The 15137-nt window shown below is 54.6% G+C and overlaps 2 protein-coding genes across 2 annotated transcripts; one reads left to right on the top strand and one right to left on the bottom strand.

Moving 5' to 3' along the window:
• Positions 1-6142: 6142 nt before the first annotated feature.
• Positions 6143-7188, top strand: LOC308652324 (fertilization-influencing membrane protein; the record flags this gene model as incomplete). The annotated part of the gene is made up of 4 exons (XM_081300067.1): positions 6143-6206; positions 6473-6619; positions 6698-6785; positions 7092-7188. The coding sequence occupies 4 exons, from the start codon at positions 6143-6145 to the stop codon at positions 7186-7188; spliced, it is 396 nt and encodes a 131-aa protein (XP_081156193.1).
• On the bottom strand, positions 7139-13827 carry TLCD3B (TLC domain containing 3B). Its single transcript, XM_081297592.1, has 5 exons — positions 12926-13827; positions 11939-12022; positions 8976-9213; positions 8472-8567; positions 7139-8221 (listed from the first exon to the last, which is right to left on the bottom strand). The coding sequence occupies exons 1-5, from the start codon at positions 13048-13050 to the stop codon at positions 7934-7936; spliced, it is 831 nt and encodes a 276-aa protein (XP_081153718.1). The 5' UTR covers positions 13051-13827; the 3' UTR covers positions 7139-7933.
• Between the last annotated feature and the right edge of the window lie 1310 nt (positions 13828-15137).

The following is a 15137-nucleotide window of genomic DNA, read 5'->3' as shown; positions in this document are numbered from 1 at the left end:
AGGGGCACACTCACCCAGGAACTTCGCATACACACACACTCGCCAACACGCGGGCTCCCTGCGCCACCAGGAATCAACCGCGAGAATTACCGGGTGTTTCCCAACTCCTCCCGGGAGACCCGGGCCCTGGCCTCGCCCCCTCGCTGCCTAACGAGCCCACAGCGCCGCCTCCCTCCCTCCCTCCCCCTCTCTCCCCTTCCTTTCGGGTCTCCCGGGCCAGACCACCAGCCTGGTTGCCATGGCAACACTGGCTCATTTCCCCCCCCCGCCCCCCATCCTCACGCCCCTCCCCCGCCGAGCTGAGAGCTCAAGAGGGAGGGAAGAGGGCGTCTGTCCTCCCCTCTGATAGCCGTAGGGGCGGGGCTTAGAGATCCGCAGTGACCTAGGGGCGGGCAGGGGAAGAGGGTCTGGTCCGCCTGCCGTCCCTGGCCCGGCATCTCCGGGTCGCCAAACTGGGCTGGGGAACCTCAGAGTCTGAAGGAGGAGACGAGACTGTGGCTTCCCCCATGCCTCCTCCATTTGGCTGTACTGGTATTTCTCCTGGTGACCCAACCCAGCCCCCAGGACCGCTGTTTCCTTCTCAGGGATGGCATCTCCTTTGGAAAACCACCCTTTCACACCCCACCCCTCTGCCATTTCCAGTTCTGCCCCTAAGATGGGCAGTGATCTGGACTCTGTCCTGAATGCCCCCAGAGCCCTGCAGTCTCCGAAGCTCTGCCACCCCACCCCCACCCAACGCTGCCCCACACCTGCCACCAGCCTGGATCCTGTAGCTTTTGATCTTCAAGATCATTTGCCCCAAACTTACCACCCCAAAAGACAAAGTCTTCACAGTGGCCTCCAAGGATCTCATCACCCACTCTACCCACCACAGGTTGGAAACCTTACCTGCAGCTCCCAGAACCCACCTTGACCCCTCAAGCCTCTGGAACTTCTCTCAGTCACACTCCACCTGGGAGACCTGCTCTTCCTTCAGGGGTCATTCTGGGTCAACTCTTCCCTAGGAACCTTCCTAGAGCACGGTGGCACCCCCCTTCCCTTCTGCCCCTCAGCTTCCAGATACCTCAGACTCTGCTCTGCTGACAATTTTGTCTGAGCCTGTTTACATTTCTGTCTCCCATCAGCCAGGGAGTTACGAATCGAGCAGGGGCTGATTCATCTCTGAGTCCCTGGTGGCCCAAACTGGTCCTGGAATTGTCAGCCTCACTCAATATTGAGACTTAAAACAGAGAATTTTGATTGCACAATTGTGAATATGCTTAACACCACCTAACTCCACACTTAAAAGTGGTTAAGGGCTGGGAGCTGGATACGTGCCTGTAATCCCATCTACCTGGAAGGGAGGCTGAGGCAGGGGGATCACAAGTTCTAAGCCAGCCTCAACCATTTAGTGACACCCTCTCTCAAAATAAAAATAAAAGTAAAAAGGACTGGGGATATAGCTCAGTGGTAGAGTGCCCCCGGAATTCCATCCCTGTACCAAAAAAAAAAAAAAAAAAAAAAAAAAAGTAAGGATGGTGCATGTGGCTCTGTGGTAGAGCAGTATTTATTTGCTTTCAAGAGGGTTCCATCCCCAACATCAAGAGAAAGTAGGAAAAGAAAAAAGAAAAAGATTAAAATGGTAACTTGTGTTACATGTAGATGTTATGGGTTTGTATTTTATCACAATGTATTTTAAAGTAAGAAAAATGTAGAGTCAAACTAAACTGAGACACCACCTTCACCTACCAATGGGCAAAATTCAAAGTGTCTTGTTAATACACAATGTGAGTGAGGCTGTGGACAAGTGAGTACTACTTCTGCAGAGGTCAGTCTGGCAGTGGATTCCAAGGGCACACATTACACATACCCTTTGACCTTGACATTCCACTTCTAAGATTTTATCCTATAGATAAGCTGACCCATGGGCAAAATAAAAGGCATTGGAAGTATATTGGAAGTATTTTTTTTTTTTTCAATCAGGGATTGAACCCAGGGGTGCTTAACCACTGAGCCACATCTCCAGCCCTTTTTGTGTTTTATTTTGAGACGGGTCTCACTGAGTTGCTTAGGGCCTTGCTAAGTTGCTGAGGCTAGCTTTGAACTTATGATCCTCCTGCCTCAGTCTCCCAAGCCACTGGGATTACAGGTGTGTGCCACTATGCCAGGCCATTTGAGGTTCTTTTTTTTTGGGGGGGTACTGGGGATTGAACTCGGGGCACTCGGCCACTGAGCCACATCCCCAGCCCTATTTTGCATTTTATTTAGAGACCAGGGTCTCACTGAGTTGCTTAGCACCTCCCTTTTGCTGTGAAGCTGGCTTTGAACTTTCCATCCTCCTGTCTCAGCCTACCGAGCCACTGGGATTACAGGCATGTGCCACAGCACCCAGTTTGGGGTTCTTAACTTCAGCATGTTTCAAAAGCTTAGAAACAACAATGTGTAAGGGATGGAACTGGTTAAATCATACCCCAGTTATGGTATGATTTCATACAATCAAATAGTATAGTATGTAGCCATGAAAAAGGAGGCGCTTATGTACATGTACAGAATCATCTCTACAATCTTGTTTTAACTTAAAAAAAAAAAAGCAAGGTGCAGAGTGACGTGTGGAATGCTGCCATCTGAGTGGTGAGAAAAAAAAAGCTTATTTGTATTTCTCTTTGCATAAATTATTTCCAGAAGACTGCACAAGAAAATGGTAATTATGGTAACCTCTGAGAAGGTTGCTGTGGGGCAGAGAAGGACAGGAATAGGATAAACTTGGTTTCCAACTTACATTCTTTTGTGTCTTTTGAATTTTATGCCACGTGCATATGTTCTTCCAAGGAATACATTAAAATTGTATATATTTGTGTGTGCCACGGATTGATCCCAGGACATTGGGCATGCTAGGAAATTGTTCTGCCACTGAGCCACATCCCCAGCCCCCAAATAAATAAATAAGGAAATATAAATATATATACATATGTGTATACATATTCAGATATATACATATGCATGTACACACACGCCCACACACACACACACACACACACACACACACACACATATATATATATATATATATAATTTTTTTGCAGTATTGAGGATTGAACCCAGGGGTGCTCTACCACTGAGCTACATCCCCAACCTTTTATATTTATATTTTTGAGACAGGATCTTTCTAACTTGCAGAGGCTGCCCTTAAATTTGCAATCCTCCTGCCTCCGTCTTCCAAAATCATGGAGATTATAAGTATGGACAACGCCCCCGGAGCCTGTTGAAGTAAGCCAGATAGGACATGGCCTTGGCGTGAACAAGGAAAAAAGTTTGGAAGCAGATCAAAGTAGGTGGACTTGAGATTTCGGTTGGAAATGGAGTCCACAGGTCTTAATTTGGAAGGATCTCTGTTTCTGTCAAGCACATCATCTCAGAGGAATGGTGAGGCCATTGGTTGAGATGGAAAGATGGGGTCAGGAGAAGGTTTGGAGTAGGAGAATCAAGAGCCTTGTTTGGGATCTATTGCGTTCAAGATGTTTTTTGGACGTAGAGAAGACTTCAAGCAGGAAGTTGGATATGGGAGTCTGGAGCTCCCAGGAGAGGTCTAGGCTGGAAATATACATTGGTGAGTCACCAGCATATAGATGGTATTTAAAGCCATGAGACTGGATGAGATCACCTAGGGAGAGAATATAGTTAGAAAAGAGAAGACCCAAAGCTGAGCTGGTGAGAGAAGAAATCTCGAAAATTGGTGAGGGTGGCTCCTGTGCTGAGAGTCAGGGATGGGGGCACCCTGCTGAGAGAGAGAGAATGAATCAAGAAGTAACCATTAAGTTTGGCAAATTAAGAAGTCACTGGTGAACTTGACCAAAGTGGCTTCAGTGGACAGGTGGGGATGAAGTCATATCAGAAGAGGTTGAAGAATACATTTACGGTGAAGGAGTGTAGACAGCAAGTGTAGACCTTTACTAGAATGATGCGCATCCATGGGTTCTCTCTCCTGTGATCCCAAGGGGAAGAAACACGTCCTAGTGATTTTTTTTTTTTTTTTTTGTGGTGCTGGAGATTGAACCCAAGACCTTGTGCATACAAGGCAAGCACTCTACCCACTGAGCTATATCCCCAGCCCTGTCCTGGTGATTCCTATAGAAGTCAGAGATGGAGTCCAGAACCCAGGAGGGCTTAACCACTAAACCCTAGTCCCACCCATCCCCCCTTTTTTGAGGTAGGTTCTCACTAAATTGCAGAGGCTGGCTTTGAACTTGGGATCCTCCTGCCTCAGCCTCCTAGACTGCTAGGATTACAGGCATGCGGCACCATGCCTGGTCTTCAATACATTTACTTAATGATTAGATAAATAGATGAACAGATAATCCGCTCATTCAAAGGTCTGGTAGAGAGAGCAGCAGTACTCTGTGGGGCGGAAACAGGAACCATCCCCACTGTCCCTCCTATGCCCTGTGACTTCGAAGAGGTAAGTGTAGGGGAAAGCAGCCCATAGGAACCAGTTCCAACGAGGCTCATTCAGGTTATTTTGCTCTCCTCTTTTCCCTGTTCTTTCCTCTCTGGGCTTTGTTGTTGTTTAGGAAATACAAGCTCTTGTGGTGAGAGACTCCCGGCTTGCCATGTGGGGAACAGGCAGGCTGGTACTTTGAGGTCCCCAAGGCAGGGAAGATAGAGAGGGACCCAGTAGAGGAAGGAGTGCCATCTGTGGGGCAGAGGCCCCCACACAAGGCTGGACATGCACCTGGCTTTGGGGCAAGCCAAGGAACTGGGTCTCTGAGAGACTGGCAGAGACAGGCATCTGTGTATTAAGTCCAAGGAGACCCTCAAATGTCCTTAGCCAGGGTGGGCTGGAACATGTCTGTGACACACCGACCTACCTGCCAATCAGAGGGGAGCTAACTCTTATAAACCAGGATGAGGGCACAGGAGTGACGATGGCTGTTGGAAAGTCACAGAGAGACTGTGGAGGGGCCCACCAGCCACCAAAGGGCAAACGGAGATACAGAGGAGTCTTCAGAGGCTCTGTGAATGTCCAGGAGACCTGCCTTGGAATGGGCCAGAGGAATTCTTCTGACGACCCCCGAAGCCACCAGTCCCCAGCTGTCCCTTTTCCTACTGCACCAGATGCAACCTGTGGGAAGAGGCAGGAGCTGGGGATGGAGGTGCAGCTGTGCCTTCCCTGGTGAGAAGAGGTGAGGTCGGCAGGCCCGGACACTGCTGCCACCTGGTGGGCAAATCCTGCTATTTCTCTTGGTCGTGGATTCCAGACTCATTCTCTGCTGAGCACTAAGGTTTGGAGGTGGGTGGGAAAGACCCCTGTGTCCCTGAACTTGGGGACACAATGCAAGCAAGGGGGAACCCCGGAAAGAGAAACACACCTCCTAGGAAGTGTGTTTTTCCTCTACTCCTTTCGCCTTTTGTGCTGTTTCTGTCTTCCATATAGTGGGACAAGGAAATTGTAGTAGTTAGATGAGTTGCTGTATACAAAGTACCTGTCATATTAATAAACACTACCTGTGGTTGACCTAAGGGACAACTGAGGTGTGTGTAGCCTTGTCTCCCACCCCCAAAATGTGCCTGTATATAAATCCATGGCCCCAGGTTTTGGAAAGATAGCCCCACCCAGTCCCAACTATATATAAGTTCTGGAGCCACCATTATTATTTTTTTTTTATTTGTGTATTTATTATTTTTTGTGGTGCTGGGGATCCAACCCAAGGCATAGCACATGCCACACACTCTGCCACTGAGCTAACCACCACTCTTTGTTGTTGGTGGTGGTGGTGGTACCAGGAATTGAACTTGGGGCACTCAATCTCAGAGCCACATCCCCAGCCCTACTGTGACAGGGTCTCACTGAGTTGCTTAGTGCCTCACTGTTGTGGAGCTGGTTTTGAGCTCATGATCCTCCTGCCTCAACCTCCCAAGCTGCTGGGATTACAGGCCTGTACCACGACGCCCAGCGGTCACCACCGCTCTTACTGTCTTATCAATCACATTGTCCTAAACTAGGAAGGTTCTGTGGGCCCCAACTGCTCCCATTCTGCTTCAGGGTTTGAGGGAATGGTCCAAGTCCTAGCACTTTGCTCCCTCCTCTCCTCTTACCCCAGAGTATGACATCAGAAAGGGTCTGAGCTGTGACATCATAGAGCCCTACCCTGTAAAAGAAGGGGTCATGAGGCGGTGGCAGTGGGTACCCATGTGGGTGTGGCTGGCTGGACGGGGGGCCATAGAAACAGGTGGGAAGCTCCCAGTGAGTGGAGGGGAGAAAAGCGGCTGGGGGATAAGGGACAATGCCCCCGAGGAACTCGAGACCAGCCCCGGGCCTTTCTCCCCCCCACACCTTCTTCTCCCATCCGCCCCGTCTCAGCCAGTGTTCGCCCCTCATGGGAATGCAGCTGACCCCAGAGGAAACAAAATTGAGAGTGGAGAGTCAGCCTCTGCCTCTGGGGTCAGGGGCAGGGGTCTGCTTGGCTGTTGTCACAGACTTTGCTCTGGACCCTAGCGCCCAGCCCAGAGTTGGCCCCAGGATCAGAGCCTCCACTCTTCATAGACAGACTTGACTTCTTTGATTACCCAGACTCGGACCAAGCCAGCATTCTGGCCCTGGCCCAGTTTATTGGAGAGAGGCCTGTGGTCTTTGTTAAATCAGGTATGACCCAGTTTGGGACAGGGGCCTCCCTCCTCGGGGGCTAAAGGAGAGCTGCCCCTGACCTTCCTTGTCCGGCAGGTTCCAGCCCTGGGCTCTTCAATCACATCCTGGTGGGAGCCCTGGTGGTGGCCTTCCTCTTCCTCCTTTTCCAGTTCTGCACCCACATGTGAGGCCTGCCCCATGCCCCTGGCCCTCCCCCTCAACCTTCCTAGGGAGAGGAGAGGTGGGAGGACCCAGGTCTGGGGGAGGCGGTATGATGGATCACCTTTTCCTATGACCTCCATACCCATAGGAGCTTCCAGAAAGGGGCCTAAGGAGCCTTGCAAGGGCCCTGGACGCAGCCTGAGTGCCCAAATCCACCCTCCTCTGCTGATAAATAAAGGTCCTGGCCTCCTCCCTCCCTGACTGCTCAGTGACCAGCTGGGGTGGGGTCGCTGCCCTCTCTTTGGTCTTTCTGCTCCACATTCCCCAGGTCCCCACCTCCTTCCTTCCCTGCCCCAAAGAACTGGGCAAAGACAGTCAAGGTGGCGTTCACGCAGACGCAGATCGTCTTTATTAGCGGTCTGTAAAGCACCTCCCAGGGTCCCCCGACCCCAGATTGGAGGAAGCCTTGAGAGGTCTGTAGCACCAGGGACATGCCAGGGCCGGAGGGCAAGATGTGCAGCCTGATGGGAAGGGGCTGGGTGCCCTTCACTGGCCCCCCGGGGTTGCTCAGCACTGGGAAGGCTGGGGGTGGGAGTAGCAGCCACCTCCCTCCCCCACCCCAGCAAATCAGTTTGAATTTGGGCAAATAAATAAAATAAATAAAATCCCTCAGGCCGGCCTCCCTGGAGAGGAGCTGTGAGGCAGCAGCCAGCCCTCAGGAGGCCCGCGGGTGAGTCAGGGTGTCCCCTCTCTCCCAGGTGTCCCGGGAGCAGAGAGGGGTTTGCAGCAGAGGGGCTGGGATGTATGTCCTTGGCAGCAGGCCACCCCCATGTCCTTGACTCCTGGTCCCCTTGAGTCCCTGTCTCCCCACAGGCCCCCCAGCCCTTGGCAGGTGGGAAGTGCGCTCCCTTCCCCTTTCCTGGCTGTCCCAGCGCAGGGGGTGCGAAGGGGCTCAGCCTGGCTCCTGAGAGAGGTCCCCTCTCTCCCTGCCTTGCGGTCACCTGCTCCTGTTCTTAGCCCCTGAAGGAAGATGCCCCTCCCCCTCTGAGTCCATCGGTCAGTCCTGGGGCTGTCAAGGCAAGGGGCCCCTGGCTCCCAACCCCCACCCACTGGCCCCAGAGCCCTGTCCCCATGTGGGGTGCAGGTGGGGAGGGTCCCCAGGCCCCACCCTCAATCCTGGGTCTGACAGGGAGAAGGTGGCGGGGAGCCTCGGGGCCGGAAGAGGCGGCAAGCCCCTCGGCAGATGAGGAAGAACCAGTAGAGCTGGGGGGCGAGCAGCAGCGCGGCGCCCAGGTTGACGTGGGCCGGGATGGCCAGGGGCACGGCCAGCAGGGGCAGCCCGGCGTGGCGCCCGTAGGCCCAGTACAGGTAGGGGAAGAGCAGCACCCGGCAGCACAGGAAGCTGAGCAGCATCAGGGCCCCGTTCACCTTGTGCAGCAGCGTGTGCTGCTGCTTATACTGCGGACAGAGCACAGGTGACAGGGTGGGGAGCAGAGGCCCTGTCCCCCCTGCGCACCCCCTGCCCATCTTCCCGCAGGTCAGAGGCCCCAGAACCACCCCCCACCGCTGCCTCCCCTCTACCCAGCCTGCTTCTCCTCCCGCACCTGACATTGTACGTTGCCTTTAAAGAGCCCCAGAGGGTCCCTGAAAGTGCCTGCCCTGCCTGGGCCCTGGGATCAGGCTCCTACGCCCTCAGGTACCCTCTCACCTGGATGAGGATCTTGCCAAGGCAGACGAAGGGGGTGCTGACCTCTGCCATCAACATGCAGCCTAGAAAGAAATCTCCCTTCCCCTGTCGCCACACCTGGGAGGAGAGGCAGGAGGGTGAGGGGCAGCCCTTCCTCTCCCCTGTCACTTAACTGGAGAATCTCAGGAGCAAAGCTGGGCGCCTTGCCTCTCTGCATCCCTCCTAGAGTCCTGCAGGTAAGATGGCGCCTCACACCACAGGGGAGGAGACAGAGGCTCAGAGACACACAGCAGAGGCTCCACAAAGTGCCACAGCTGGGCACGGTCCCGCTGGGCCAAGCTGATTCTAGACCTTTGTGCCTCCTGTGACCCGGGCTGGGCAGGTACCCAGGAAATGTCCCTCCACCACCCCATCCTGCTGGGAGGGCTCCCAGGCCCCTGCAGCTGGTGTGATGTGAAGGACAAGCCGCCCCCCCCCCCCGCCACCCCCCTTCCCACCAGGCCATCTGGCTCTGGGAGCACTCACCACAGAGATGGGGAAGCACACCAGCACCATGACAGCATGGTGGAGCACCATGAGGAACTCCTTGTGCAGGTAGCCGCGCACCACGGCCCAGGTGCTGCCCCGTGCTCTGCGTCTCCCGTCTTCGTCCCCTCCATGCCCTTTGACCTGGTGCTTGTGCCAGTGGCAGAGGAACATGGCGTAGATGTCGTAGATGAAGTAGGGCACTGCAAATTGCGTGTAGGCGGAGGAGAGCCAGTGTCTGTGGGGCAAAGAGAGGGGGAGGGATCAGGAGGGAATGGACAGCACCCGAAGCTCCACCAGAGACAGATCTCAAGGGACGCCCACAACCCTGAGATGGAAGTGAAGTCTCGGGTGAGAACACAGTGAGTTATGGATGATGGAACAGAAGGGTGGAGGGAAATAAACTTGCCTAATGTCATATAGTCACACAGCTGCTGAGTGTTGGGACTGGGATTCAAACAGACAGACCTCGGAATCCACCATGTTGCGCTCGTGCGTGCACTCGCACTCTGACGCGCGCGCGCGCTCTCTCTCTCTCTCTCTCTCTCTCTCTCTCTCTCTTTCTCTCTTTCTCTCTTTCTCTCATATACTTGGGGAAAAAGGAAAGGAGACCAGAAAACACCTATAGATCAAAGGGCAGAGATGCAAGATATGAAGAGAATCAGATTAGGACAAAGCACACAGGAAGTAAAGACCTACGGTTGAAGACCAATTGCTCATTTAGTACAGCCAAGTACTATACTAATACTGAAATCTCTACATTGTGTAAACTTATTTACTCCTCACAAAAACCCTACAAAAAGCCATACATGGTGGCACACACCTGTAATCCCAGCAACTTGGGAGGCTGAGGCAGGAGGATCACAAGCTCAAGGCCAGCCTCAGCAATTTTGTGAGGCCTTAAGCAACTTAGCAAGACCCTGTCTCAAAGTTAAAAAAAAAAAAAAAGGGCTGGGGATGTGGCTCATTGGTAAAGTGTCCCTGGGTTCATTTCTTGGTACAAAAAACAAACAAACAAACAAACAAAAATCCCTCCATAAAAAGTAAGCATGGCTTTCATCTCCATTTCACAGATGAGGAAACCGAGTCACAGAAAGGCTAAGCCAAGGAATAACCACGGGAAGCTCTCTCTCTCTCAGCCCGAAGGCAAGGTAGAGGTGCTGCCAGTGCTGCTTGTTCTGCCTGAAGGTGGCCTGATTGCTTGCTTTTTCAGGTCCTGCCAAGCATTAAGAAGAAAATGCTGAGCAAAGGTGCCGCGGACAGAGAAAGTTCTACTTATATTGAGAGTAAACAAAACCCGAGAAGCACGTGGATCTGCAACATTGCATTTTTCTTCTTGAGTCAGCACAGTGGCACTTTCTGCAGTCCTGAGACAGGTCTAAGGTGGGAGTGGAAGGTCCAAAAAAGCAGGCCTGGGGGAACCTGCCCAGCTAGCCAGGGGACAAACGCAAAGACAGCTAGAGGCACTTCACAGAGAAAGAGCCAGAGCCACACATGAGGAGCTCCTGGGGTAGAGGTCAGCTGAGGACAGAGGGTGGGCCCTGGGCAAGCTGGGTGGGAAGGGGCCAGGCAGCCCACTGGCACTGGGATGATGTCAGGGAAGAGGACTTGAGACCCATGGCGCAGTGGTTCTGGGCATGAGACGGGAGAGGCAGCTGGTCAGAAACAAAGGGCAAGTGGTTCAGGGAGAAGGTGGCAGAGGACCAAACTGGCCTCAGAGAAGTTATAGCAGGGAGCGGCCCAGAGAGCTGGCCCAGTGGACGTGATGGGGATGGGACAGATGGGACCCTGGAGTGTGGGGGAGGAGGCAGGGGGGCCCCAGGCCCTGGGATGCCATGTGGAGTGTTAAGTCCCATCCCCACCCTCTCAACAATTAGGTGCTCAGAAGTAGGAACAGCTGTTGCCCCTGGATTAACCCTGATCCTTCCTACCTACCTGAGGATTAAAGGGGGAAGGAGGGACAGGAGCAGACCTGGAGGAGGGGGAGGAAATGCAAGAACGGAAAGGTGACCTCTGGGTAAGAAGGCATGAGAAAGGGACCCTGTGGCAGGAAAGAGCATGGAGAAGGCGGGAAGAAGCCAAGTCTCTGGGCAGGGTCTGAAGAAAGAGTTAAGCCAAGAACTAACTGTTCTACTCAGGAAGAACTCACCCCCAGGAAAAGAGGAAGCAAAGTGAGAACAGGGGCACCTCTAGATCGGGGTCATCCAGACAATGTCACCTGGGGCTCCAGGGACATGAGGGAAGGAGAGCAGAACCAGTGGGGCAGGTGTCAGGGGCACCCTCGCCGCAGGCAACTTGCAGCAGCCTGTGGTCAGCCAGGACAGGCAGGTCAGCACCATGGACAGGGCCCACCACCTCCTCCTCCTCCTCCTCCTCCTCCTCCTCCTCCTCCTCCTCCTTCTCCTCCTGCCCCACCTCTCCAGCCTGGGCCTCTCTGGCAAGCACCAGGCACTGCAGCAGCTGCCTGTGCCAAATTTTGGCCTGTTCGCCCTCCCTTCCCCTTCCCCCACTGCCTGACCTCAGTGGCCTCGTGTGTCATCTCTCCTCTCTCAGGAGCTGGGGCGACACACCTGAATTCTGGGAGGAGTTAAGGGGTGAGCCCGGCCTGATAGGAGAGCGTGGCAGATGAGTTTGTTGGAAGGTGGGTCTGAGGGGTGGTGTAGGTGGAGACAGAGGAAGTGGCATTCAGAGCCCACTACCATACAAGAGGCCCGGAAGCTGACCAGGAACCGCTTTGAGGGTTCTCTTTGATCCCTACTTCTGCTCTCCGGGTTCTGACCTTTGAGGACAAGACAGGATAAATTTATCCCTGGTGTTGAGTTGAAGCTGTGGCAGTAAAACTTGCTCAGGCCCAAGTGAAGAGCATGGGGACCACTGGTGGCTCCCCAGAGGATCTTGGGTATTCTGGGATCACACACATAACAGAGGAGGGACTTGGGCAGAAGTGGGTGCGTGACACTTACTGGTCATCGATGATGTGCTTGCAGGAGGTGGAGACGATGTAGCCAGCTGTGGAGGCCATGATGGCTTGGACGGAGGACACTAACCTGGGGAGACAGAGGGAGGAGTGGCAGGTGGGAAGGCGAGTGCCTTGACATCTCCTCTTCACTAGTAGTTATTTGCTTTGGGTTTGGTCACTTCTCAGGCCATTCCTGGCTCACCTCCCAAGACGGGGCTTTCCCAGATTCACCCACCCTACCACCACCACCTCCAGAGTCCTGAGTTGCTCTGCCACTGTCCCTCAGTTTGCCCCATTCCTGGTGGCCTTCCCCTTCCCTTGGCTTGTGAATACTGAGTGGCCTTCCTCTCAGGACACAGGGAGGTCACCCTAGGTGAAACAATGCTGGGAATGTGTGGCTGAGAGCAAAGCCTCTGCCCAGGAGGGGACGCCCAGGAGGGCAAGGGGAGCCTGTGCTGTTCCTGCCCCACTTGGCTGCCCAGTCACCATGCCACGCATTACTCGGGCCTCTGGCCCTGCCGTGAACCCAAATTCCCCCTGGCCACTTTCCCACTGTCTCCTTGACTGCCACGGAGCTCCCCTCCCGGTGCTGGCCCTAATTCCAAGGTTGTAGAGAGTTCCACTGTTCACTCCTCTGTGCCTCGTCCCCAACACTCATCCTGATTCACACATGGTGCTCTAGCCCTTGTTCCCTGACATCTTATAGGAATGTTTTAGTCACATGCTGGCCCTGTTTGGGAGGTGGGAGGGTGGCTGGGAGAAGGGGAGAAAAGCAGTCTGAACACTAGTAGACCAGATGGCTGGTTTGGGGAGGTCTCCTGAGAAGGTAAGACCCCCGAAGGAAGGGAGCTTGGCAGCAGAGCCCACTGACCACCGCGGGGCTCCCCGTCCCCACAGGGGCCAAGGGTGCAGGGAGGTGATGGGGTCCCTTCTGTCCCCATAAAGCCTGAGAAGGAGAAAGGGACTGATCTGGGGAGGGGATGCCGTTTACCTGGCTGAGACAATGACCGCGTCAGCCTCCTCCCAGCGCAGCTGGGGCAGCCGCTGGAGCGTGTTCTTGGAGAGGAGGAAGAGTCCGGGGAACACCACCCCCCCAGCCACCATCGGGGTCAGCATGGTGGCTCAGGACTCGAGCAGGGAGAGGAGCGGGTCAAGAAGGGGCAGAGAGGCAGGGCTGAGGGGAGTTGGAGGTGGAGCCGGGATGCCGAGCCTGGGGAGGGAGGGAGGGAGGGAGAGGAAGGGGCACAAAGGGGACAGGGCGGGGACGGGATGGGACAAGAGAGCTGGACCAGAGGAAGAGAGAATGGGACTCTGGATCAGACTGGGGACACAGGGAGAGGGCTGGCCAGGCAGAGCAGGGAGCCCAAGGACGGGAGCAGGGAGCAGGAGAAGGCGATGAGGGATGGGAAGAAGCGACAGGGGAGGACCTGGTGAGGACCGAGAGAGAGGGGACAGGAGGAGGAGGATGCAGCTGGGGGAGGGGAGGGAGAGCCGCGGCAGGTGGGGGGGTTACGTGGGGAGACTGGGAGGGCCCGAGGAGGCGGGCTGGGGGGAGAGGTGCCAGCCCTGAAAGGAGGGAGGGGGAGGGACGGAGCCAGAGGAGCGGCGGGGCGAGTGGTCAGCGGTCAGCACTGCTCTCCCGCCACCACCGCCTCCTCTCGGCTGCCGCCACAGTCCTTGCTGCCTGGCAGGGACGCGGCACATGGCATTATAGAGAGTTCATGCCCAGCCCCCTGCCCCCTCTGTGGGGAGGGGGCGGGGGAGGGGAAGCTGCCAGCCTGGGGAGGGCGGGGGAAGGGTGGGGAAATGATGGCACCGACCAGACACCAAGAAACCGGACCTGCAGCAGCGTCTCCCATGCAGCTCTGTGCCACAGCAGCGGCTGCGACAGAGATGGGGGGAGCAGGGAAAGAGGAAGGGGGAGGCCCTTAAAGAGACAGCAGCTGCGGTACAGGGGGGCTACTGGGGACAAGGGCCATGGAAGGGATGGTTCTTCTCGAGGGAAAGAAGGTGATCTGGGGCTCCCTGGCCAGCTGGGAGGGGGCTCTAAACCCCCATGATGGGCCTGACCCCATTTCCCATCAGCACTTTGAAGTGCCTGGCATTTCCTCCTCTGCCAATGCCTCCCAAGATGTGACTGTCAGTGGCCTGCCAGGGCTCTCAGCTTAGGGGCATCTACTCCTGCCAAAGAGAGGGTTCCCTGGGGAAGGGAGCTGTAGGAAGTGGTGCATCTCAACACAGAGTCCTTCAGACCCAGAGCCCCTGCTCCACCCCCAGGAGAGAGAGGAACTGAGAAGCATGAGGCACCTTGTATGTGTCCCCAACTCAGCTGCATGGCTGCCCCATGTCCTTATCTACTGCTGGAACAGTACCAGGTGGCTGTGCTTGTCCCCTTTCTACTGGTCAGGAAATGGTCCTAGGCACTGAGTGATGCTCCCAGGGTCACAAAGTTAAGAAATGGCAGGAACTCAAAACCCGCCTGAAGCCCAGGAGGCTCACCCACATTCCTCAGGCTGCCTGGCCTCCCCTGGCTCCCTAGGTGCCCACAGCTTTCTTTTGCTCCTGGTTCCCCTTCCTCTGCCACTTCACAGAAGAGCCCAGTTTCAGAGAGGAAAAGGGTCTCAGGGATTGGCTGGACAGAGCCCCTCATTCAATGGGGGCTTTCCTAGTGAGGTCCAGTGACTTGGTCAAAGTCAACTAGGCCAATTCAGAGCTGCTCCTCACTTTCATGTGGCCCCTCTGGAGTCCTGCCTTCTGTCCTGAACCAATGGTTCTGTGGACTTCTTCAGGACATGGCACTTGATACCCAAACCATACTTTGGTCTCCAGGTTTGCCCTGAGCTGTGGCTCAATAATCAGGGCTACAGTTGGCCTTTCCCCGTCCCAAACCCCACTCCTAAAGAGGCAAAGGCTGGAATTTGCAATTTTGTGCTGCCCTCTAGTGGCCTAGAAAAGACCGGGATAAGTCTCACCTTAGGCAGGAGTTGGAAACAGTTTTAGAGACAATTTGTAGACTTAGTTCCTGACCTCAGGGCTTCACTTAAGAAAAAGGGGCCCAATTTCCTGACCTTTATTATATTCTAGGCACAGTGAGAGGCGACTTATGTTAATCTTCCCAGGTGGTGGTATTCTCAGTTTAAAAGAAGTTTAAAAAACAAAAACTTGCCAAGATAAAACAGCTATGAAAATTGGTTAGAAGCTGG

Source organism: Spermophilus citellus (assembly GCF_964194105.1).
Source record: "Spermophilus citellus genome assembly, chromosome: 6".
NCBI classification, from domain to species: Eukaryota; Metazoa; Chordata; class Mammalia; order Rodentia; family Sciuridae; genus Spermophilus; species Spermophilus citellus.
The sequence above is the reverse complement of the archived record's forward strand: the minus strand, read 5'-3'. Positions and strand labels throughout refer to the sequence as shown.

Bases quoted from the DNA above. Each gene is read 5' to 3' on its own strand.
- TLCD3B (XM_081297592.1), bottom strand. From the start codon at position 13,050: ATGCTGACCCCGATGGTGGCTGGGGGGGTGGTGTTCCCCGGACTCTTC. The intron at 12,023-12,925 runs GTAAACGGCATC...CTGTCTCCCCAG, and splicing joins GCGGTCATTGTCTCAGCCAG to GTTAGTGTCCTCCGTCCAAG. The intron at 9,214-11,938 runs GTAAGTGTCACG...TTTGCCCCACAG, and splicing joins AAGCACATCATCGATGACCA to ACACTGGCTCTCCTCCGCCT.